At 40.1% G+C, this 25,740-nt stretch overlaps 1 protein-coding gene across 1 annotated transcript in view; it reads right to left on the reverse strand.

Annotated features, from left to right (window-relative positions):
* LOC122556864 (histone-lysine N-methyltransferase NSD2-like) overlaps window positions 1–25,740 on the reverse strand; it is a 278,778-nt gene that overhangs the window by 179,625 nt on the left and 73,413 nt on the right. The window contains exons 4-5 of the mRNA XM_043704119.1: window positions 19,633–19,802; window positions 16,685–17,395 (exon numbers count right to left, since the gene is read on the reverse strand). Of these exons, the coding sequence (XP_043560054.1) occupies window positions 16,685–17,395; window positions 19,633–19,802 (881 nt within the window). The remainder of the gene's footprint in view (window positions 1–16,684; window positions 17,396–19,632; window positions 19,803–25,740) is intronic.

The following is a 25,740-nucleotide window of genomic DNA, read 5'->3' on the forward strand; positions in this document are numbered from 1 at the left end:
TCCCTTTCTTCAGGTTCCTTCTGGCTATCCTGTATCCCTCCACTGCTCTGTCTGAACCCTGTTTCCTCAACCTTATTTAAGCCTCCTTCTTCCTCTTTACAAGACATTCAACCTCCCTCGCCAACCAAGGTTCCCTCACACGACCATTTCTTTCCTGCCTGACAGGTACATACATATCAAGGACACATCGTATCTGTTCCTTGAAAAAGTTCCACATTTCCACGACATCCTTCCCCGACAGCCTATGCTCCCAACTTATGCTCCTCAGGTTCTGTCTTACAGCATCGTAATTACCCTTTCCCCAATTGTAAAACCTACCCTGTTGCACGGACCTATCTCTCTCCATAACCAAGGTGAAAGTCACAGAATTGTGGTCTCCATCACCAAACTGTTCAGCCACTAACAAGCCCATCACTTGTCCCGGTTCGTTACCAAGTACCAAATCTAATATGGCCTCCCCTCTGGTCGGACAATCTACATACTGAGTTAGAAAAGCTTCCTGGACACGCTGCACAAACACCGCCCCGTCCAATCTACTTGATCTAAAGAGCTTCCAATCAATATTTGGGAAGTTGAAGTCGCCCATGACTACTACAACCTGTGGCTTCTGCACCTTTCCAAAATCTGTTTCTCCACATCTCTGCTGCTACTGGGGGGCCTATAGTAAACACCCAACAAGGTGACTGCTCCTTTCCTATTTCTGACTTCAGCCCATACTACCTCCAAAGGCAGATCCCCCTCGAACTGCCTTTCTGCAGCCGTTATACCATTTCTAATTAGCAACGCCACCCCCCCCTCCTTTTTTACCAACCTCCCTAAACTTACTGAAAACATCTGTAACCAGGAACCTCGAACAACCATTCCTGTCCCTCTTCTATCCACGTTTCCGGGATGGCCACAACATCGTAGTCCCAAGTACCGATCCACGCCTTAAGTTCACCCACCTTATTCTGTAAAAAACCTGCCTCTCATTTCCTTTGAACTTTTCCCCCTCACCTTAAATGCATGCGCCTAGGATTAGACTTCCAACTGAGAAAAAAAAGATTCGACCATTAGCCCTATCTATGCATCTCAATTTTGTAGAGTATCAAGTCTCTGTTCAACTTCCACCACTCCAGAGAAAATCACCAGTTTTCTAGCCTCTTTTTATAGCTCATACCCTCTAATCTAGGCAGCTTCCTGGTAAACCTCTTCTGCACCCTCTTCAAAGCCTCCACATCCTTCCTGAAATGTAGCAACCAGAATGCAATACTATGTGGCCTAACCAAAGTTTTATAAAGCTGCAACATACATCCTCACTCTTGTACTCAATTCCCTGACCAATAAAGGCAACATGCCATACCTCCTCTTTACCACCCAATCTATTTGCATGGCCACTTTCAGGGAGCTATGTACTTGAATCCCAAGATTCCTCTGTATATCAATGTTGTTCAGAGTCCTGCCATTAACTATATATTTTTCCTTAACATTTCATTTCCCAAAGTGCAGCACCTTACTTCCCAGATTAAAGGGAGTCTGCTATTTCTCTGCTCATATATCCCAATGTACCCTTTGACAACCTTCTACATGATCCAAACTCCACCAATCTTTGTATCGTCTGCAAATTTACTAACCCACCCATCTATATCTTCATTCAAGTCATTTATATAAATCATCAGCAGGGGTCCCTGTACAGATCCCTGTGGAACACCACTAGTCACGGACTTCCAAACAGAAAAACACTTTCACACTACCTTCTGCCTTCTATGGGCAAGCCAATTCTGAATCCAAGCAGAAACTCACCCATTGAATAACCCAGTGGTTTCATTCCCATTAATGTTCTGGCCATGAAAAATCTCAAGATAATACTGACAAAACCAATTAACAAAAACAAACTTTTTCAGCTTTGCGATGTTGGTACATTTGAGCAATCCAAGATTATGAACCCTAGTACTCCCATCACAAACATAAAATTTGAAGACAGACCTTCTACAAATACTAACTCTAGAACTATCCTAGTTGACCCTTAAAAGGCATCTGTAATTCTAACAATGGCAGATGCACACTAACTCTGGGAAGAATTCTGGGTGGTGTGGGCTTCAATATTCAAGGGTAGCACAGTTGCATCACTGAAGGACATGGCTGAATGACCAGCCTGAGACAGGTTAGGAAGGAATCAACAATAGGGAAAACATACTTGACTGTGTCCTCACCAAAACAACCTACCATATATGCATCTGCTAGTGACATCATTGATAGGAGTAACCACAGCACAGTGCTTGTGAACACAATGACTCTTCATCACACGAAGAATGCCACTCACTGTACCACCATTGTGAGAATCGGCACAGGTTTTGAACAGATCTAGCAACCAAGACTAAACATCAGCAGCTTCATTACATACAACCACAGCCTGCAACCTCTTAATCTATTATACCCTCCAACACTACTATCATCAAGCCATACGATCAACTGTTGTTCAATAGAGTCGAAGGACAAGAATGGAACTTCAACAAGCATACCTAAAAATGAAATGTAAATCTGATGACATTACAGTACACAAGACTAAATGCATGCCAAACTGAATAAGTTGCATACAATCGACAGAGCATAGCGATCCCACAACCAACAAATTATATCTGAAATCTGTAGCCCCTGTACATCCAGTCATAAATATGCTGACAAATAAACAACGATCCAGGGTAGCAGCTCCATGCACATACAAATTCTCAAATCAATGCAGAGCCCAACATATCTATGCAAAAGACAAAGCAGAAACAGTCATAAACCATCTTCAGCCAGAGTTGCCAAATATATAATCCATTTCGGCCTGTGTCTCTAGCATCACAGGTGCCTGCCTTTAGCCTTTCAATTCACTTCATGATATCAAGAAATGACTGAAGGCATTGGATACTGCAAAGACCCAGCAGCAATCTGTAGACTTGTGTTGGCATCTAGCTGGTGTTATAGAAAATTGTCCAAGATTGTCCTGTCCTCAGAGTCAAGACAATCCAACCTGGCCAATTATCAAGTGGCACTTGCTCTCTAATGATTTGCTCGCTGTTGGGTCACACCAGGGCAACGTAGCCCTAATTCAAAGCTAAATTCAAGGATGAAATCAATGTGACATCAAAACAGCTTATGACCAAGTTTGACAACAACAAGCCTTAACAAAACTGGAGCCAATGGGAATCAGGAGCAAAACACTCAATTGGTTGGAGTCATGGCCAGTGAAAAGGAAGATGGCTGACAGTGTTGAGGTCAATCACTTTAGTCCCAGGATATCAGTTTTCCTCAGGGAGTGTCTTAGGCTATCAACAGCCTCAATGAAAATCTTCCATAAGTTATGATGCTCACAGACAATTTCACAATGTTCAGCATTTGTGATTTCAGGTACTGGGACAGTCTGTGTCCATATGCAGCAAGACCTGGACAACATCCAGACTTCAGCTGATAAGTGGTACGTAATATTCGGGTCAAACAAGCCCTGGATAAAGACCTCTAACAAGACAATCCAACCATCATCCCTTGACATTCAGTGGCATTACTGCTGCTGAATGCCCCACCATTAATATCTTATAGGTTACCATTGGCCAGAAACGGAACTGCTCCAGTGAAGTACGTACTGTGGCTTCCCAGATCAGAGGTTGGGAATTCTGCAGACAGTAATTCACATTCTGACTCTCCAAAGGCTGCCCAATAATAACTCGGCAACGAACACTCTCCACTTGCCTAGTGGAGTGTAACTCCAACAATATTGAGAACTTGCAATGCAAAGCAATCCACTCATTGGTATCCTATCTACCACCTTTAACATTCACTACCACACCATTGCTGCAGTGGCAGCAATGTATATCATCTGACAGTACCTTCCAAATCCTAAACCCTAACTGCCTGGTAGCACAAGGGTGGCAGCTGCATAGAAGCACCACTATCTGAAAGCCCCGCTCCAAGCCACAGCATCATGACTTGGCACAATGTAAATCACTATCCCTTCATTATTACTGGGTCAAAATTGTGGAAATGCCTTTGTCACAGCATTATGCCTATACCTACAGTCTATGCATTGTTAAAAGAGAGCAACTCAACACCAGCCTGTTAAATACCCACTGTTTGGCGCAAGGTGCAGTGACCATTTTTAGAAAAGGTAATTGGTAACATGCTGAACAACAGCTTAGACTCCACAAAATTCCACTTGTAATTACAAATTTGTTTTGAATTCAACCAATGAATAAAACGTTGAAAGAATTCTCCAATATCTATCAAAATTATATCAATATCACAAAATTTTAGAGAATATTTTTGCTTATGTAATCACGTTTAGGTTTTCAGATCATGAGAACAAGGTTAAGTCTGGATGTATTCTGTCAGTAAAAAACAAGACAGGAAATGCTTGCAATTCAGTTACAGCTACCCTCACAATTCCATTCCTGGTATATTCTTTTTCCATTTTAAAATTTTACGATTAGCATTAGCTAAAAGTAGAAGTGAAACCTGGCTCTACTACTATTCTAACACTGTTAATACAGTAAAAAACTAATACTGACCTTTAGTAGTGATAATTTCAACTGGTGACTCATTGTGAATGCAAACATATGCACAGCGTAACTTTAAAAAGTGGTTTAAAAAAATCATAATTGTTGCACTGGTCATTTAAAACTTAATCTCAAAACATTGTTAAGTGATGTGCCAAAGTCAAATCTGAGTGGATAAATAATCACAAAAAAGTGAAACATTAGGGCTCATTTAGTTATTTATGTCAATATTATCATAGACAACTGTGTTTAAGAAAGGTAAATTGGTTAGAACGAGTTTACGTGGTTACTTAGAATGCCAGTTTTTAAGAAGTTATAAAAAGGCAAATGTTTATCTGCAGAGATCCTTCTATCACATTACGGATATTTGCGAGTAGGTCAATTGAACATTAACTGGCTTAGTAATAATGTCCTGATTTTAATGAAGGAGGAGATTATTAGTGAAGCAGATAAAGGGATTTAAGAAGTAGTGCTGGAGGAGGCGCAGCCCTTGCCTTCAAGATTCTTGCTGTGTGGACTGGAACAGCACCATGGTACAGGAAGCCATTCAAAAGAGGGAAGAAGAAATGTAGTTGTAATCATGGATAGTCAGTGGAACAAGGAAAGCCAATGGATGTTATCCACCTGGACTTCAAGAAGGCCTTTGACAAGGTGCCACACAGGAGGCTGAGTAAGTTAAGGGCCCATGGTGTTAGACACAAGGTGCTAGTAAGGATAGAAGCTTGGCTGTCTGGCAGAAAGCAAGGGATAAAAGGGTCCTTCTCAGGAATGGCAGCCAGTAACAAGTGGTGTTCTGCAAGGGTCAGTGTTGGGACTACAACTTTTCACTTTATACATTAACAATCTAGATGAAGGAACGGAGGCCATTCTGGCTATGTTTGCAGACAATACAAAGATAGAGGGTCAGTAGCATTGAGGCAGCTGTGAGGCCGCAGAAGAATTTGGACAGGTTAGGAGAGTGGGCAAAGAAGTGGCAGATGGAATACATGGGAAAGTGTGAGGTCATGTACTTTGGTAGGAAGAATAGAGGCATGGGCTATTTTTTAAAATCAGGAGAAAATTCAGAAGTCTGAAGTGCAAAGAGACTTGGGAGCTCTAGTCCAAGATGGTGGTAAGGACAAACCAGGGAACTATAGACCAGTGAGCCTGACCTTGGTGGTGGGCAAGTTGTTGGAGGGAATCCTGAGGGACAGGATGTACATGTATTTGGAAAGGCAAGGGATAGGTAAAATAGTCAACATGGCTTTATGCGTGGGAAATCATGTCTCACAAATTTGATTGAGTTTTTTTTGAAGTAACAAAAGAGAATTGATGAGGGTGGAGTAGTAGATGTGATCTATATGGACTTCAGTAAGGCATTCGACAAGGTTCCCCTTGGGAGACTGATTAGCAAAGTTAGATCTCATGGATAACAGGGAGAACTAGCCATTTGGATACAGAGCTGACTCAAAGGTAGAAGACAGAGGGTGGTGGTGGAGGGTTGTTTTGCAGACTGGAGCCTATGACCAGAGGAGTGCCACAAGGATCAGTGCTGGGTCCTCTACTTTTTGTCATTTGCATAAATGATTTGGATGCGAGCATAAGAGGTACCAGTTAGTAAGTTTGCAGATGACACCAAATTTGGAGTGTAGTGAACAGCAAAGAGGGTTACCTCAGATTACAACAAGATCTTGACCAGATGGGCCAATGGGCTGAGAAGTGGCAGATGGAGCTTAACTCAGATAAATGCGAGCTGCTGCATTTTGGGAAAGCAAATCTGAGGATGACTTATACACTTAATGGTAAGGTCCTAGGGAGATGTTGCTGAACAAAGAGATCTTGGACTGCAGGTTCATAGCTCCTTGAAAGTGAAGTCGCAGGTAGATATGATTGTGAAGGTGGCGTTTGGTATGCTCTCTCTTATTGGTCAGAGTACGGAGTACAGGATTTGGGAGATCATGTTACGGCTGTACAGGACATTGGTTAGGCCACTGTTGGAATATTACGTGCAATTCTGGTCTCCTTCCTATCAGAAAAATGTTGTGAAACTTGAAAGGGTTCAGAAAAGATTTACAAGGATGTTGCCAGGGTTGGAGGATTTGAGCTTCAGGAGAGGCTGAACAGGTTGGGGTTGTTTTCCCTGGAGCGTCGGAGGCTGAGGTGTGACCTTACAGAGGTTTACAAAATTATGCAGGGCATGAATAGGGTAAATAGGCAAAGTCTTTTCCCTGGGGTTGGGGAGTCCAGAACTAGAGGGCATAGGTTTAGGGTGAGAGGGGAAAGCTATAAAAGAGACCTAAGGGGCAACTTTTTCACGCAGAGGGTGGTACGGGTATGGAATGAGCTGCCAGAGGAAATGGAGGAGGCTGGTACAATTGAAACATTTAAGAGGAATTTGAATGGGTATATGAATAGGAAGGGTTTGGAGAGATATGAGCCGGGTGCGGGCAGGTGGGACTAGATTGGGTTGGGATATCTGGTCAGAATGGACAGGTTGGACCGAAGGGTCTATTTCCATGCTGTACATCTCTATGACTCTAAAGATAAGCTTGCAGGTGGAGTAATTAGGAAGGCAAATGCAATGATGACATTTATTTCGAGAGGACTTGAATATAAAAGCAGGGAGGTACTTGCGGCTCCAAAAGGCTCTGGTCAGACCATATTTGGAGTATTGTGCAGAGTTTTGGGCCCCATATCTCAGGAAGGATGCACTGGCCCTGGAGCATGTTCAGAGGGGGTTCACGAGAATGGTCCCAGGAATGAAAAGCTTAATATATGAGGAATGGTCGAGGATTCTGGGTTGATACTTGATGGAGTTGAGAAGAATCGGGGGGGGGGGGGGGGGGGGGGGGGGGTGGGGGATAACTTAGAGTAAAGGGGAGACCTTTTAGAACAGAGATAAGGAGAAACTTCTTCAGCCAGAGAGTGATGAATCTATGCCACTCATTGCCACTGAAGGATGTGGAGGCGAGGTCATAGAGTATATTTAAGACAGAAATAGACAGGTTCTTGAATATGAAAGGGATCAAGGTTTATGGTGAGAAAGTGGGAGACTGGGGGATGAGAAACTTATCAGACATTATTAAATGGCAGAGCTAATCCGTTGGGCTGAAAGGCCTAATTTCTGTTCCTATGTCTTAAAGTCTAACAGACATTGTTCTGCAGACAAGATCAAGAGTCCCGGAGGCTTTGTTGCCTTCCCTTGGAGTGGGAGTGAAAAGATCCAGCTGTCATGGTCCACGAAGTAACTAATGATATAGGCAGAATGAGGAAGATTGCTGAGATGTACAAGAGCTGTGGTTAAATTAAGCAGAACCAAAAAAGGTAATAATCTCAAGTTACTATTTGAGAGAGACAACCTAACTGGCACAACATCAATAAAATTAAAGAGCTAAATGTGTGACTCAAAAGTTCAGCGTGAGAGAAATAATTTTGAACTCATACGGGACATTGTCACCAGTATTAGGGAAGGAGAGAACTGTTCAGAAGGGGGGCTCCGTGTGTATCATACTGGACCAGAGTCCTAACAAATAACGCAAATAGGGCCGTAGACAGGGATTTAAACTAATAGGAGAAAGGGTTTAGTTGCATAGCAAATGATAAAATCAAAAGTTAAGGGAGAAGCTAAGGAGCGCAGGTTAATGATGAAGCCGATTGTTCCCAGAGGATAGAAAGGGACTGAAAGCATGAGTCATATTGCACCAAGCTATATATAAGTAGGGAAATTTGATAATAGAACAAAATTAAGGACTTTGTATCTGAATATACGATGCATTTGGAATAAAATTAAGCTAACTGCGCAAATGGACACGATTTGGGGGCAACTGAAAAGTGGCTGCAGCGAGACCAAATTTGAAAGGGTAAGCAGAAGGAAAAGGAAGTGGTGCAGTTTTTTTTTAGTATAAGGAAGTGATCAGTGCTGTAGTGAGAAATGATATCAGCACTGGAAATCAAGATGGAATCAGTCTGGGTAGAAATAAAAAAAAGGGCAAGGGAAAATCACCCCGGTGGAAGTAATGTATAGGATCCCCAACAGTAGTCCCACAGTAGGACACAGTATAAACCAAGAAAAAGTGAGAATCACAGATGCTGGAGATCAGAGTCAAGAGTGCGGTGCTGGAAAAACAGAGGGGGTCAGGCAGCACCCGAGGAGCAGGAGAATTGACATTTCAAGCTTAAGTCCTTAGTCAGGCTTATGCCGAAAATGTCAATTCTCCTATTCCTCTGATGCTGCCTGACCTGCTGTGCTTTTCCAACACCACATTCTCGACACGTATAAACCAGGAAATACTGGGAGCTTGTGAGAGAAGGTACAATAATCTTCGTGCATTTTATTAACATGCATATAAACTGGACTATTCAAAGTTGCAAAGGTTGTTTTGAGGGAGAGTTCATTGAATGTATTAGGGATTGCTTCTTGAAGCAATGTGTTTTGCAATCAACCAACCAGGGAGAAGAATATTTTGCATTTGGTATTACCAAATGAAGTGGGATTAAAAAATCTCATGATACCAAGGGTAGTATAGGAAAGAGTGGTCATAGCAGGTTAGAATTTCAAATACAGTTGAGTGCAAGAAACTGGAGTCCTATGCGATCACACTGGAGTTAAACAAAGGTAATCACACAGTCTACTCTGGCTAAACAGATTTAGCCAGTTGATGAGTACTGGTGGATGTTTAAGGAGATTTTCAATTTAAATATATATGAGCAAGGAAGAAATAATTGTAAGGGGTAGGGGAGAAAACATCAATGGCTAAGGAAATTAAAGCTGTTACAAAGACAATTCGGAGGGTCGGTGCAGACTTGTTGGGCCAATTGGCCTGTTTCTATACTGTAGGTAATCTAATCTAAAGGTGGATGGCAACCTGGAAGACTGGGAAATTTTTAATGATTGAAGTTGTTACTAGAAAAGTAATAGAAAAAGCAATGGTGATTTATGAAAGAAACAAAATATAAACATACAGCAAAAGCTTCTACACATATAGAAAAAGGGAAGAGAGAAGTTAAAATTAAATTCCATGAAAAAAGATACTGGAGAGTTAATCATGGGGAATAATGGCAGTTACTAAATCAATATTTTGCAGCACTTTTCACAGCAACGATGGTAATACCATTCCTAGTAACAGGTAATGCAGAGGCTATAGAAAGAGAGGAACTTTGAACAATCAGTAAGGAAAAAAGTACTGAGAAAACTATTGGGACTGAAGACAGACAAGACCCCACGGCCTATTACCTATCTAGGGACTTAAAAGGAAGTGACAGTAGATAGTGGATCCAAAATTTCCCGGATGCAGAAGTTACAATGGATTGGCAAAATGCTAATACTGTTATTCAAAAAGGGAGAGAGTCAGAAAGTAGGAAACTATAGACTAGTTAAGTTTAATGTGTGCCACTGGGAAATCATTACTATCCATTATTAAGGAAGTAATAACAGAACATTTGGAAAGTCAATACAATCCTTCAGAATTAATGTGGTTTTGTGAAGAGTAAGCCATGTTCGACTAATTTGCTGGAGTTATTAGAGGATTAACAAGCAAGATGAATAATGGACATCCTGTAGATGAAGTAAATCCAGTCTTCTATAAGTCATTTTGTAAAGGTGCCTCAAAAAGAATAATACACCAGATAAGATCACTCAGAGTTGGGATAATTTATTAGCTTAGATAGAGGAATGGCTAACCAACAGAAAGTGGAGAGTCAGGATAAATGGGTCTTTTTCTGGTTGGCAAGATGTGACTAGTGGGGCTTCACAGGGTTCGGTCCTTGGGCCCTAACTATTTAGGATCTACATTAAATTACTTGGAGGCAGGAATAGAACGTATTATAGCCAAATTTGCAGATAACACAAAAACAGATGGGAAATTAAGTTGCAATGAAGAAATAATAAACTTACATATGGATAGGTTAAGTTAGCAAGTTTTGAGAAGATTTGTAGCTCAGGTGGAGATTCTGGATGTAGTTTGCCCGCTGGGCTGGTGGCTAGTGGGGTGTTAAGGGGAGGTTTGTATTTAAGACATTTAGGTAGTACCGGTTTCCTTAGGCATTTGTGCAGGATGTACAGCTTTCGCAGGTGGCACTCTGTCGGATGGCATTGGTATCCCATTTTCGGGCCAGTTTTAGTGTATTGTGCCCATAGGTGTTAGCGAGATTTGAGAAGATTTGTAGCTCCGGTTGAGTTTCTGGATGTTGGTTTGCTCGCTGAGCAAGCGAGCAAACCTACACCCAGGATAGGTTAAGTGAATGTGCCATAATTTGGCACATGAAGTTTAACTTCAATAAACAAGTTATCCATTTTGATTGGAGAAACAGAAAGCCAACTTATTATTGAAATGGACAGAAACTTGAATGTTTTGGTGCAGAGGAATCTGTGTACCCTCTGACTTGTACAAGCACAGCCAGTAATAAGGAAGCCAATTGGAGTTTAGTCACTTATTGCTAAAGGAACAGAGTATAACAGTACTGAAGCAGTATTGTAACTGTATAAGGAATTAATTAGTCCACAGCCAGAATATTGCATAAAATTTTGGTCCCCTTACTCAGAGAAATGTAGTTGCAGTTCAGAGGACATTCACTAGATTGATTCCAGAGATGGGTTTGTCTTGAGAGATAGAGATTCTCTGGACTTTAGAAGAATGAGAGATTGAATTGAAATATGCTAAAGGGAATTGACACAGTAGACAGACAATGCCTCATGTGGAACATTCTAGAACAAGGGGTCAGATTTTCAGTTGAAGGGGTAGCAGATTTGAGAAAGAGCTGAGAAAATAAATTGCTTCTCAAAAAGTGCGTGAATCTGTGGAATTCACTATTCTAGAGTATGGTGGATACTGGGGCATTGAGCAAATTTGAGGAGATAGACAGAATTTTAAGGGTAATGGAGGGCAGACAGGAAGTAGAGTTACGCCAAGAGGAATTCAGCAATGATCATTCTAAATGGCAGAGCAAGGTCAAGGAACTAAATTGTCTAGTGCTACTCCTAGTTTCTACATTCACTACACTCCTATTCATAAAATGATGATATCGCTGGCTAGACCATTATTTATTACCCATCAGTAATTGCCCAGGAGGGCAATTAAAAGTCAATGGCATAGCTGTGGATCTGAAGTTGCCAGATCAGGTAAGAATGACAGTTTCCTTTCTTAAAGGACATTAGTGAATCAGATGGGCTTTTCTGAAAATTGATTAAATGGTCATTGTTAGACTCTTAATTCCAGATTTTTACTGACTTCAATTTCCACCATTCACTGTCGGGATTTGAACCCAGGTCCCCAGAACATCGGTTGAGTCTCTGGATTAACAGCAAAATACCACTAAGCCATCAACTCCTCAATTTTGTATATTGTTAAGTAAATTAAAGCATTAGAGTTGTGCTAGAGTAATAAATATGCAAAGTGCTGACACAGCTGTTCATCTGAAATAGCTTTGGACGCAAATGTCCGTACTTCCGAAAGACATTGCTAGGTATCAATCAGGAACCTAGGATAATTTTGTTCCTTAATCCTGGAAAACAAAGCATAACTGCATAACATTTCTCTAACTGAATCTACTACGGAGGAAGAGTTATGTTCAAAACCTCAACTCTGCTGCTCCTCAGATGCTGCCTAACCGGCTGTGCTTTTCCAACACCACAGACTTTACATGTGACAGTAAACCTAATTCTATATGAGGTACTATTACAATATTAGTGCATTCTGTAGATCAACTATTAGGAAAGATAAAGAAGCAAACATTCAAGACAGTTGTTTACAGAAAATTAGATAATGCATGCATTATTTAGTATTTCCATTTAAACTAGAGATTTTTGGTCAGTTGTGTGAAGTTTTTAAGAGAAAGGTTAGAAAGTTATTTGGATAGTGACCTAAATATGTTATTCAAAGGCAGTCCGTTAATGTAGTAAAGTAGCCAGAGGCATGGGATTGGGGGTGATTTGGCGGTTTGGATCAGAAATTGGCTAGCTGAAAGAAGAAAGTGGATGGTGGTTGATGGGAAACGTTCATTCTGGAATTCAGTTACTAGTGGTGTACTGCAAAGATCTGTTCTGGGGTCACTTCTATTTGTCATCTCTACAAATGACCTGGATGAGGGCGTAGAAGAACAGGTTAGTAAATTTGCAGATGACACTAAAGGTTGGTGGAGTTGTGGATAGTGCTGAAGGATGTTGCAGGTTAGGAGGACATAGGTAAGCTGCAGAACTGGGCTGAGAGGTGGCAAAAAGAGTTTAATGCTAAAAGGTGTGAGGTGATTCACTCTGACGCGGCCGCAGTTGGAGTATCGCACAGAGTTCTGTTCGCCGCATTATAGGAGGGATATGGAAACTTTGGAAAGGGTTCAAAAGGTGATTTACTAGCATGTTGCCTGGTATGGAGGGAAGGTCTTCTAAGGAAAGGCTGAGGGACTTGGGGCTGTTTTCCTTCGAGAGAAGGCTGAGAGCTGACTTAATACAGATATTCAAGATAATCAGAGGATTAGATAGGGTGGATAGTGAGAGCCTTTTTACTCAGATCGTGATGGCTAGCACGAGGGGACATAGCTTTAGATTGAGGAGTGATAGATATAGGACAGATGTCAGAGGTAGTTTCTTTACTCAGAGAGTAATAGGGGCATGGAACACCCTGCCTACAACAGTAGTAGACTCACCATTTTAAGGGCATTTAAATGGCCACTGGATAAACGTATGTTCTATGTTCTAAGTGGTGCACCCATGTAGTGGCACTTGATAAAATGTTTATGCTAATGAGTTTATAACAGATATAGTAAAACACATTTAGGTATTTAGTTTAGTTTTAACTTGAGACAGTAGGTTTCAAGTTCTAATTCAGAATCCAGCATTTAGTTCAGATGAGGATAGTTTTTTTGGTAGGAGAACCAAATTTTACAGTTCACTCCCCTGAATGGAGTCATATCAGCAGAAGTGTTTGCTAGCCTGCGTAGTTTACAAACCAGGCAAGTTGGATAGAAGTGTTCAACTTGTTAAAACTGAAAATCTTAAGCCACCTTAGAGGTTCAGGTTTCAGAATAGGTTCAGAAAGGAATTGTAAAGAAAAACTGGAATATCTAAGTTTAAAAACTTGATAGGAGTGGTTTATTTCTGGAATAGAAATGCAGTAAAGGGTAACTTTGGGAAACAGGTTGAAATTTTGCTTTGATATTTATTAAATCTTTCTGTACGTATATACAGAAAATATAGCTTTTTATTCTCTTGCATAATAAATTTATAGTCTGTTAAAGAATTTTTCAGCATCATGCAAATGTTTCAGTGACTAACCATGTTAACTGCAAAATTTAAATATCAAGCCAGTTTATTCAATTTCACCATTGGCTGGGATCATGGCAAAAGTTGTAAACCTATATACTAGTAATAATAGGAGATATTATTCATTCTGACATACTCTGGGATAACAATACTGTAAGGGCAGGGCTGGTGAAGATTGCTAATGGTCAATCAGGAGAATTTATTGATCAGTGTGCTTCAAATTCAATATTCCTACATCTGATTCTAGGGAATCAAATGGGTCAAGTGCTATTAAAGGAAACTTATAATAGTGATTTGTCCCTAAAAAGGTTTATATTAGCTACAGAAAACGGTGAGGAGGAATCTGGTATTAATATGACAATTGGAGGAGGATCAAATTTTACAGACCAAGAACATATTTGACAAGAGGAAATGATTTAAGGTAACAGCAAAAGAAGCAATCATGAAAGCCATCTTTTAAAAATAAGCACTGTGATTAAATTGTGGATTGCACTGCCAGAAATTGTGAAGACTGATTCAAATACTATTTTTAGAAAGAAAGTAGTGAATAAACATCTGTAATGAAGTTTTGGGATATGTAGAAAGCACTGAAACATCCAGAATAGAAGAAATTAAGCAGGGGAGAAATTAAAACGGTGTTCATAAATAGTACTGGGAAAACTACTGGGACAAAAGGCTGACAGAACTCCCACACCTGATGGTCGATATCATAAAATTTTAGTCAGGGGTAAATGTAGGGAAATGGATCTGGGCGGGTTACTCTTCAGAGGTTTGGTGTGGACTTGTCGGGCTGAATGTCCTATTTCCACACTGTAGGGATTCTATGAAATAGCTGCAGAGAGAGATGATGTTCTTTTGTATTCTTTCAAAATTCCCTAGATTCTGCAAAAGCTCCAGTAGATTGGAAAATGACATGCAACATTACTATTCAACAAAACAAACAAGGGTGGCGGATAAAAAGGAGGAAACATTGCAACCAGTTGAACCAAGATTGGGAAAAATGCTAGAATCAAAGATGAAATGTCGGACGCTTAGAAAATAATACAATTAAAGCAGAGACAACTTTTTTTTTTTAAGTGAAAATAAAACCACGTTGGACCAATTTGGGTTCTTTGAGGATGTTTGAAGTAGTGTGGAGAAAGGAGAACGAGTAGATGTAATGCATTTGGATTTTCCAGAGGTAGTTGGTATGGTGTCAATATATCATAACAGAACTGGAAAACAGAAGTGAATGTACTACTGCCAAATTTGTGGATAACGAAAATAAATTGGAAGACAAGTAATGATAATGACAGAGTCTACAAAGAAACAGACAGACCTGAGTGGGCAAAAATCTGGGAGTTCGAATATAATGTGGGAAAAAGTGAGGTTGTGCACCTTTGCAGATAGAAGAGCTCATTATTTGAACATCAAAAGACTTTAGAAAAGATACAGCATCAAGGAATTTGGGAGTTCTTGTGCATAAATCTAAAAGCCAGCGTCCATGTTCAGCGAGTAATAGGGAAGGCAAATGGATGTTAGCTGTTATTTTAAAATGGGATGAAGTATAAAAATAGGGATATTTTGCTAAAACTGTACAAGTCATTAATTAGCCTTGATCTGAAATACTGTGAACAGCTTAGCCCAATTACCTAAGATATACTGGAATCAGAGGTATTCCAGTTATGGAGACATCTTAATGAAGGTTGAGCAGGTAGGGCATGTACTCATCGAGTTTAGAAGAATGACAGGTAATGTCATTAAAGCAAAACATTCCTAGGGACTTAGGAGTAGATGCTGAGCAGTTGTTTCCTCTGAAACAGTCTAAGACCAGACAGCATAGTCTAAGAGCAAAGATCACCCATTTAAGACAGAGATGAGGATTGTTTCCCCTCCCAATCTGTGGAATTCTTACTGCATAAGGCTAGAGGCTCAGTGTTTAAGTATATTCAAGGGAGAGATACATGGATTTTTAAATCAAGGGTTATGGAATCAAGAGTTATGAAAAAAAATACAGGTAAAGTGGACTTGAAGATTATCAGATTAACCACTGAAGAAGAAAAAGGAGACCAGATGAGCCAAGTGCCACTTCAGTTCATCCATCGTATGGGAGGGGAAAGGGATTTGCAGAATTGTTCTTGCAGAAAACTGGTATGGGTGTGAAATTTTCTTCTGTACCCTAACTATTCTATGGTTCAATAAAAGCAGTGGATTTCCCACCACAGAAATACAACAGGTCAGGTTTCACCAAACCTGGAATTTATCCAGACACCACAACATATAAAAAGGACATGTTGGCCTCAAAAGGAATGCAGCACATTCTCCAGAACATTAACAAGACTTCAAGGTTTGAAAGATTATAAAAAGCTTTCTTCTGTGAAACAGAGTAACTGGATGATTTGATGGATGTTTTCATGATTTAGAAAGAACCTCATTGATTAGATTAAGATAATGTTCTTGCACTTATGGGGAAGCTTAGAGGGAACATAACAGTTAAATCAGAGCCAGGATATTTGACAGAGGAGTCAGAAGACACTTCTTGTAGTGTTTTTTTTAAAATATGGAACTCTACCACAAAAGAGACAGACACTGCTCATTGGAAAACATTTGAAAAATTTTGAGATTGATAGATTTTTGCTATCCAAGCGAGTGAAGTTTTGGGGAGCCAAGACTGTTGGAAAGAGTTAGTATACAGTTCAGCTATAATTTCTTGAATGATAGAAGAAACTTGATTTTTCACAACTTATTCGTGTTACTAAAACGAGTGATTAAAGTTGGGATTTTCCTGCCATGTATGAATAATCTATGCACCGTCTTAATTAAAATAAATGCCCAGTAAGTTAGGGAATTGGTTTGCAATGTTCAAATAAATAAATGTTAAGACTGGATTAATCCCAAAGAAGAATCTAAATGTATCAGTTTAACTAGTACTGTACTAATGTTTAAATACTGCACAAACCTGTGTGTTCTGGTAGTTGGCTTCAAACTGAGTTCCAGTCCCATTACAGACACCATAATGTTCAGAACTAGATTTGGTCTTGTATTCAATTGTAGTTGGGCCATTTTCTACATTAAATGGTTCCTTAGAAATGCCTTCATCTGACCAATTTAATACAGCTGTTGCAGCTGAAACAATCTCTGACGTACTTATGACATTATTATATACGGAAGAACTTTCAACGATACAAGATTTCGGGGTTGAACTCTCTATTCCGGTGATGATCTCATTTGATGCCTCTACAAAACCATTTATAAGAGTTGCAGAATTCATCTGCACATTATTTACAGTACTGTTTGTATTGTATGCACAGTGTGCAGATTCACTGACAGGAACTCTGGCCTTTAACAGTTTATTTCTCATTCGTTTTCTCGTTTTACAGTCAGAAGAACACCTAATTGAAGAGTTGGTATTCATCTTGCTATTCTGGTGTGCATATGTAGCATGGCAATCTTCTGAATTATTGCAGTGACTGTTGGAGTCAGCTGAAACATTTGGCTCCTTGGGTTCTGAAGTGAGCTGAAAGTCAAGCTTTTCTTTGCCAGGCATATGAAGCAAACCATCTTCACTAGTTAGGCAATATTTGGATATTCTGTCCTCAACAGACATGGAAAGTGCTTCTTCTGCCTGAACAACACCAGTTTCCCACTGTGTGTGCACTTTAACGGAAACCTAAAAACAAAAGAGAAGTCTCGAGTTAGCATAAAGCTTACAATGTAAAAGTAAACAAGTAAACTATAATTTATTGATGGCACCGATCAAATGAGAGTATAAACATTAGCTTCAATCTACAGTCCTGTATAAGCAGTGCCACGATAAATCACTGGAATCTACAAGGACTGCTTTGTATAATGTGATGTAAATTGTGGGATATTCATTCAGAATTTGGATTTCTGATTTTTGAGATAATAACTGATGGGTTTTCAGAATGCTTGAAGCGAATAATTAATTTTAAGCATTTCTGAAGCCATGGTGATTTCGTTCAAAAAAACGTGGAGGTATGGCTTTAGAATTACTGCGTTTTGTGCACCATAATTAGACTCTCATTTATTCGATTGCTTTGCATGGTAAATAGTGGCTCTCAAAATTTGAGATGTGTTCTGGACCATGTTTTTATTTTAAAGCTTCAAGGGAACTGCCAAGAGTTCAGAGATTGTTTTAGTTTCACATTTGACTTTGAGTGGGACAGTACAGTGAAGTCCTTGGAATAGGACAGCTCAAAAAGCTTTCGTCAGACGGATGTACAGTGAATTAGATCTTGGAGTGAGAGTTGGTGTTAGTCACACACTACAGTATTGGTACAACTCCCACAAGGGATTATTTATAGCTGAATCTACTTAAGCGGGTATGTGATGACTCCAGGAAAAAGCTATGTGCAGTTCTAGTCTAAGGGTTGAAGTCACAAGTGGCTATCAAATTTGTATTATAAAAGATAGAATATTCCAAATTATCATAATTTCTTTTGTAATAAACTTCTATTTTACTGTTCAAGCAAAATCTGCAGCATTACAAACTTGCATTTCAGCAGATTACTCAACTAAAACCAAAACAAGTATGCTGTAACCAGCTAGCTTCCTGTCTGGGATATGATTTGTTTGGCAATAATAGGTGGGACCATAACAATAGCATAGTGAAATTTCACTGTCAACTATAAGATCATAGATGTCACACACAAAGAACTTTGAATGTGAAGTTACAAGTTATACTTGAATGTGGTAATTTAATTATTCAGCAAATCTAGGCGTACTATCAACAAACAAACAAGGCTCAAACTGTAAAGATATCCATTACTGCACCTGCTGAGAATCACTGATGTTCAGAATGAACCATGTCTGTAACAGCAACCAATTAAGTAACAGGTTTTTGTTTTGTTTCAACCATCAGCCATGCCTTAAAACAAAAAATCAATCATTTAATGAATTATTTGCCATCATCTCATCACATGCCTGCTGAGACAATTATTTCATTGAAATGGTGGGGCAACACTGACCTAGTTCTATTCTTATTTATTCCAATAGACAAGGAATAGCCACCAATACCTTTAGCCATTTCTGCAGTTATCACTGCTGCTCTCCATGGATCTATCTTTGGACCCAGAATCTTATTCTATATGTTTTCCCCTTGGCAACAATATTGCAAATTGTCATTTTCCACAATGTTAGCAACCTGAACATTTTTAGCCAACTCTGCAGCCATTCTAAGATCATTCTTTTCCATAACAAATCACCCATCTCCTCTTGTGTCACCAAAACCCTTATCCATTCCTTTGTTACATTAAGATTTGACAATTCCAACCCATTTGTAGTTGTGAAAAGCTCAGTTTCTGAGTCCTATGGTACACCAAATGTCATTTACTCACTTTTGTTAATCTCCCTGCTAAACAGACCTTAATTTAAAATTCAAGCTACTCTGAAATCCATCCAAGATGTGATATCATTCTCTGTCTGTATTCTCCAGACTCACAGCAGGGATCTGTATCCCTTCACTTGTAGAGTCTTGAGCAGCCCCAATTTTTATCACTCCAACCTCAACTGCCATACCATTAACTGTTTATAGCCAAAACTCTAAAATTGCCTCCAATAACCCAAAGACTCTCTACTTTTCTCTAAGACAGTGCTTACAGCCCAAACATTTAACCAAGATTTTGGTCAACTTCCTGAACTATTCCCTGTAAGGTGTAATGTCAAATTTTACTTTTTTAATGTTACAGAAAGGACCGACGGTTGACTTATTATTTAGCAGCTTTTGAAGCTTTTTACAGGAAGAGAAATACAGTACAACTGTTAAATTAGTTTCTTTTAAAAAAAATTAGTCAATTTCAGAGTGTATCCAAGTGTATTGGATCTTTATTACTGATTGCTGCCTTCAGTGCAATAGGGCAAAAAAGGATAAAATCTCTCACACAGCACCTTGTTTCTATGCACATCAGTTTCCCCATTTTTGGCATTTCTTTGAACCAGCAGCTCATACTGATGTCTTCCTTCAAATGGTTCAACCACTGCTGAAGCAACCCAGGCGTGTTCAACAACGATGCCAAAAAACCGAACGTAATATTGTCGGCAGGGCCGCCTGCTGGGTTCTAATAAAAACAAACATTAAAACAAACACGTCAGCAATCCAAAATGATTATCAAAGGTTTATTTAAATTTAGCTTCTGTGACTATGTACTTAATGTTACAAACGTTGAAGTAAACATTTAGTAAAGTGCCACCCTTTCCAATAAGTCATTGGTAGTACAGAGCTTGAACACTGCTGCAGATAGACATTCTTTCACAGGACAATTTAAGAATAACAACGTAAATGCAAAAACAAATTTCACTGTATGAGATGATGATCATGATTGGATGGCAAGTAGACCGATTGGTAGGGGTGATGCTATAGAGAATGAATCAGTTAGAGATGACTGACAGTTAAGTCCAAATCTGATGCTGAAATAGGGCAAACCAAAGCCATTCTGTAGAATAAAAGCAAGCCCAGTCACATTTCTAGCTATATAAACTCAAACAGGCTGTTACTGTGGTTCCGTAAAAGTCCCCAATCTACCTCAGATTGCTTGGAAGGGAAAAGTATCTCAAATTTTTGAACAAGAGATTAAACTAGTTGGTTCATGTTAGCACTATGCAGCAGCAATAAGTACAATGTTCACCACTACCAAGATGCTTCCATCAAGTCAAAAAGACATTCGGCCTACCACATTGAATGATGCAACATATAATTTTCAGTGCCATAGTGATACTAGGTATGCAGGCTTTATTTCTGAAAGTTTAGCAGGAATTATCAAACAGCATATCTCTTCAGTTGTTTGCAATAAGATATGACTCTACATTAACCAGCCATGTTTGTAAAACTTTATACACAATGTGCTTCCACAACTTGACAGTATTTGCTAAGCAATCCAGAGTTTGCCAAGACTTCTGCTGGCAACCAATTATGAAGGGGAGAAAGTGAGGACTGCAGATGCTGGAGATCAGAGCTGAAAATGTGTTGCTGGAAAAGCGCAGCAGGTCAGGGGGCATCCAAGGAGCAGGAGAATCGACGTTTTGGGCATAAGCCCTTCTTCAGGAATGAGCCTCATTTCTGAAGAAGGGCTCATACCCGAAAAGTCGATTCTCCTGCTCCTTGGATGCTGCCTGACCTGCTGCGCTTTTCCAGCAACACATTTTCAACCAATTTGAACTCAATGGAGTGCACCAATGCGTAATAGAATACAAATTAATATACAAGGCTCTCTATTTTGCAGGCAGAAATAATATGTATACACATTAATAGTCACAGGAACATTCAAATGTTTCAGTTTTCAAGGTAATGCCCTGACCAAACAACCTGCCTGATTTAAGACACAAAGAAAGCTACACTGAGCTGTCATTACGTAACTGCTGCACTGTTGATGGCTATACATCTCACTGTATAAAAAAGCAAATTCCTTTTACAATGGTATTTTTCATATTTGTTCCAATGAGTATAAGACAAATTACTTGGTGAAAATGTATTTTCCCCAAAAAATATGTAAATATCTGCTGAACGTTTCCCCAAATGACAAACATCTGGATCTCAGTTGGCACACCACGATGAAGAGACAAAATCAGGGGAGTAAGGCAAGAGAATCAACTGCAGGCTGATAACGTAGAATAGAAAATCATTGTTGTGGTTCTGTTCGCCGAGCTGGGAACTTGTGTTGCAGACGTTTCGTCCCCTGTCTCGGTGACATCCTCAGTGCTTGGGAGCCTCCTGTGAAGCGCTTCTGTGATCTTTCCTCCGGCATTTGTAGTGATTTGAATCTGCTGCTTCCGGTTGTCAGTTTCAGCTGTCCGTTGCAGTGGTCGGTATATTGGATCCAGATTGATGTGGTTATTGATTGAATCTGTGGAGGAGTGCAATGCCTCTAGGAATTTCCTGGTTGTTCTCTGTTTGGCTTGTCCTATAATAGTAGTGTTGTCCCAGTCGAATTCATGTTGCTTGTCATCAGAGTGTGTGGCTACTAAGGATACTGGTCGTGTCGTTTCGTGGCTAGTTGGTGTTCATGGATGCGGATCGTTAGCTGTCTTCCTGTTTGTCCCATGTAGTGTTTTGTACAGTCCTTGCATGGGATTTTGTACACTGCATTGGTTTTGCTCATGCTGGGTATCGGGTCCTTTGTCCTGGTGAGTTGTTGTCGGAGAGTGGCTGTTGGTTTGTGTGCTGTTATGAGTCCTAGTGGTCGCAGTAGTCTGGCTGTCATTTCAGAGATGTTCTTGATGTATGGTAGTGTGGCTAGTCCTTTGGGTTGTGGCATGTCCTCGTTCCGTTGTCTCTCCCTTAGGCATCTGTTGATGAAATTGCGGGGGTATCTGTTTTTGGCGAAATACATTGTATAGGTGTTCTTCTTCCCCTTTTTGCAGTTCTGGTGTACTGCAGTGTGTTGTGGCTCTTTTGAATAGTGTCTTGATGCAACTTCTTTTGTGTGTGTTGGGGTGGTTGCTTTCGTAGTTTAGGACTTGGTCTGTGTGTGTGGCGTTGATGATCCGGTGTGTGTTCTCTATTTCTGTGTTTTTAATGATTACAAAGGTGTCATCCACATATCTGACCCAAACACAACCTCAACACCAAGGAGAGGGAAGTACTAAAATCACCAAGAAACGATAAGAACGTAATCATACTACCAGCAGACAAAGGCAGAATGACAGTCATCCTGGACAAAGCAGAGTACATCCAAAAAGCGCAACTACTTGCAGATACTAACACCTATCAAAAGAGGGAATTTGACCCCACCCCACAGCTCACCAATAGGATAAACAACACACTGAGGAACCTACAAAAAACGGACAGATAACCAGGTTTGACCTACAAAGAATGAAACCTGAAAGCAACAACACCCCCAGATTCTATGGACTACCTAAAGTGCACAAACCAGACATCCCACTCAGACCCATAGTATCACTACCAGGGACACCATCACACAAACTGGCTAAAGAACTACAGCAGAAACTGAAACGCTTGATCAACGGATCCAGACACTCTATACAATCAACACAGGAATTCTTAGACATCATCAGAAATATACACATAGACAAGGAAGAAACCATGGTCTCATTCGAAGGAACGGCACTGTTCACCTCTATCAACAAAACCCTAGCCAGAGAAACAATAGCCAACCTGCTGGACATACAGAACAGACAACAGGACGGTGAACCTATCAACAAAGACGGCATACTCAAACTACTGGACCTGTATCTCACAACACACTTCACATTCAACAACCAAATATATGAACAAATCAACAGCACACCCATGGGCTCACCCATCTCTGGACTCATAGCAGAAGCGGTAATGCAAAGATTAGAACAAACAGCCTTACCGCAAATTCAAGCCAAACTCTGGGTCAGATATGTGGATGACACGTTTGTAATCATTAAAAACAGAGAAGTAGAGAACACACACCGGATCATCAACGCCACACTCACAGGAATCCGATTCATTGGAGAGGAAGAAAAGACCAACTCCCATTCCTAGACGTGATGGTACAGAGAACACTGAACGGAGAATTCACCACAAAGATGTACAGGAAAGCCACACACACAGAGCAAGTCCTAAACTACGAAAGCAACCATCCCAACACACACAAAAGAAGTTGCATCAAGACACTATTCAAAAGAGCCACAACACAATGCAGTACACCAGAACTGCAAAAAGAGGAAAAAGAACACCTATACAATGTATTCGCCAAAAACGGATACCCCCGCAATTTCATCAACAGATGCCTAAGGGAAAGACAACGGAACGAGGACATGCCACAACCCAAAGGACTAGCCACACTACCATACATCAAGAGCATTTCCGAACTGACAGCTAGACTACTGCGACCACTAGGACTCATAACAGCACACAAACCAACAGCCACTCTCAGACAACAACTCACCAGAACGAAGGACCCGATACCCAGCATGAGCAAAACCAACGTAGTGTACAAAATCCCAGGCAAGGACTGCACAAAACACTATATAGGACAAACACCCAATATACCGACCACTGCAACGGACAGCTGGAACTGACAACCGGAAGCGGCAGATACAAACCACTACAAATGCCAGAGGAAAGATCACAGAAGTGCTTCACAGGAAGCTCCCAAGCACTGAGGATGTCACCTAGACAGGGGACGAAACGTCTGCAACACAAATTCCCAGCTCGGCGAACAGAACCACAACAACGAGCACCCAAGCTACAAATCTTCTCACAAACTTTGAATAGAAAATCATTTATTCAATATTGGCAGTGACCAATTAAGATCAACATTTATTGCCCAATTTAGGTGGCGAGCATACGCAAGAGGGGGATGGGACAGCTGGCCTATTCATCCATGACAAGGTACACATAGAAGTCTGTTTGTGAGGAATCCCCAGAATTGCGACCCATTGAATGCAGTGTGACTTGGCAGATGAATTTGCATGCTCTCATGCATCTATTATCATTGCCATTCCAGATGGTAAAAATTGCAGGTATGGGAAGTGGGACAGAAGCAGCCTTTTCAAAAAAGAAAATAGTTCATGACTGTCAGCAAAGATATATCCCAGTAAGGAAGGAAGATTCTAGGAAGGGGATAAGTTGACCATAATAAACTAGGGAAGCTAAAGAGAGCATCAAATTGAAAGAAAAGCATACAACGTAGCAAAGGTTAGTGCTAAGTCAGAAGATTAGGAACATCTTCAAAGCCAATATAAGATGATCACAAAAATAGAGGGGGTGAAAGAAAAATAAACTCAGCAAACTAGCAAGTAACAAAGACACACCTACTAGAAGACAGGCCTGCGTAGACACACCTACTAGAAGACAGGCCTGTGAAACAAGAAAAGGACAAATTGATAATTTAGCTATGCAAGGGCCTTTGGGGAGGAGTGACCATAATATGATGAATTCTTCATTAAGACGGAGAGAGATGCGGCTGATTCGGAGAAGCATACTTAACCTAAACAGAGAAAATGATGATGCTATGGAGGTGCCATAAATTGGGTAGTGTCACTCAAAAGTACGACAGCGGACAGGCAATGACAAACATTAAGAGAAAAAAAGTAGCTGGAAGAATTGCAAAAATTGTTCTTTCCTGTCCTTTTTCCTGAAACAGGAAAGAGCTGGTCTCGGCTCACAAGGAAATTCTGGATGGTATTAAATGCACATAAGGGGCGTACAAATTGGCTAAAAAGAAACAGCAGCAGAGCTGAGGATTGGGAGTAGTTTAGATATCAGCAAAGGATGACAAAAGAAAGTACAAGGTTAAGTTTTCAAGGAACATACAAACTGATTGTAAAATCTGTTATGTGAAGAGAAAATGATTAGTGAAGACAAATGTAGGTCACTTAGAACCTGAAACTGGGAAAGTTACAATGGGAAATAAAGAGATGTCAGATCAATTAAACACATAATTTGGTTCCACGCTCAAAGGAGGAAACAAAGAACATCCCAAAAATGTGGGAAACAATCTAGAGAGGAACTGAAGAAAATCAGTATCAGTAGGAAAATAATATTAGAGATTAAAGGCTGACAAATATGAGGTTCCAACAAACTACACATCAGAGTAGGTAGGGAAATGGCTGTAGAAATAGCAAATGCATTTGTGGTCATCTTTGAAGAGTCCATGAACTCTGGAACATTCCTATGGATTTAAGGGTAGATCGAAGAATTTTTTTTAAAAAAGTAGACACAAAATAGGGATTTAAATTGACTGGTTAGCTTGACATTGGTAGTAGGAAAAATGTTAGAATTCATAAGATTTAATGGCACAGCATTTGGAAAACAGTGACAGAATCAAACAAACAGAAAGCTTAAGTTTATGAAAAAGAAAACCCAGTTTAAAAATACATTGGAATTTTCAGAATGTAGAGCTGATAAAGGGGGTGGCGGGGGAAATCACAGGATGTGGTTTACTTGGGCTTGCAGAAAACATTCGATAGCATCCTACACTGAACCACAAGATCATATTAACTAGGAACTGGGAGTCGGCCATTTGGCCCCTCAAGCCTGTTGCGCCATTCAATTGGATCATGGGT

Source organism: Chiloscyllium plagiosum, chromosome 14 (assembly GCF_004010195.1).
Source record: "Chiloscyllium plagiosum isolate BGI_BamShark_2017 chromosome 14, ASM401019v2, whole genome shotgun sequence".
Classification (NCBI taxonomy): Eukaryota; Metazoa; Chordata; class Chondrichthyes; order Orectolobiformes; family Hemiscylliidae; genus Chiloscyllium; species Chiloscyllium plagiosum.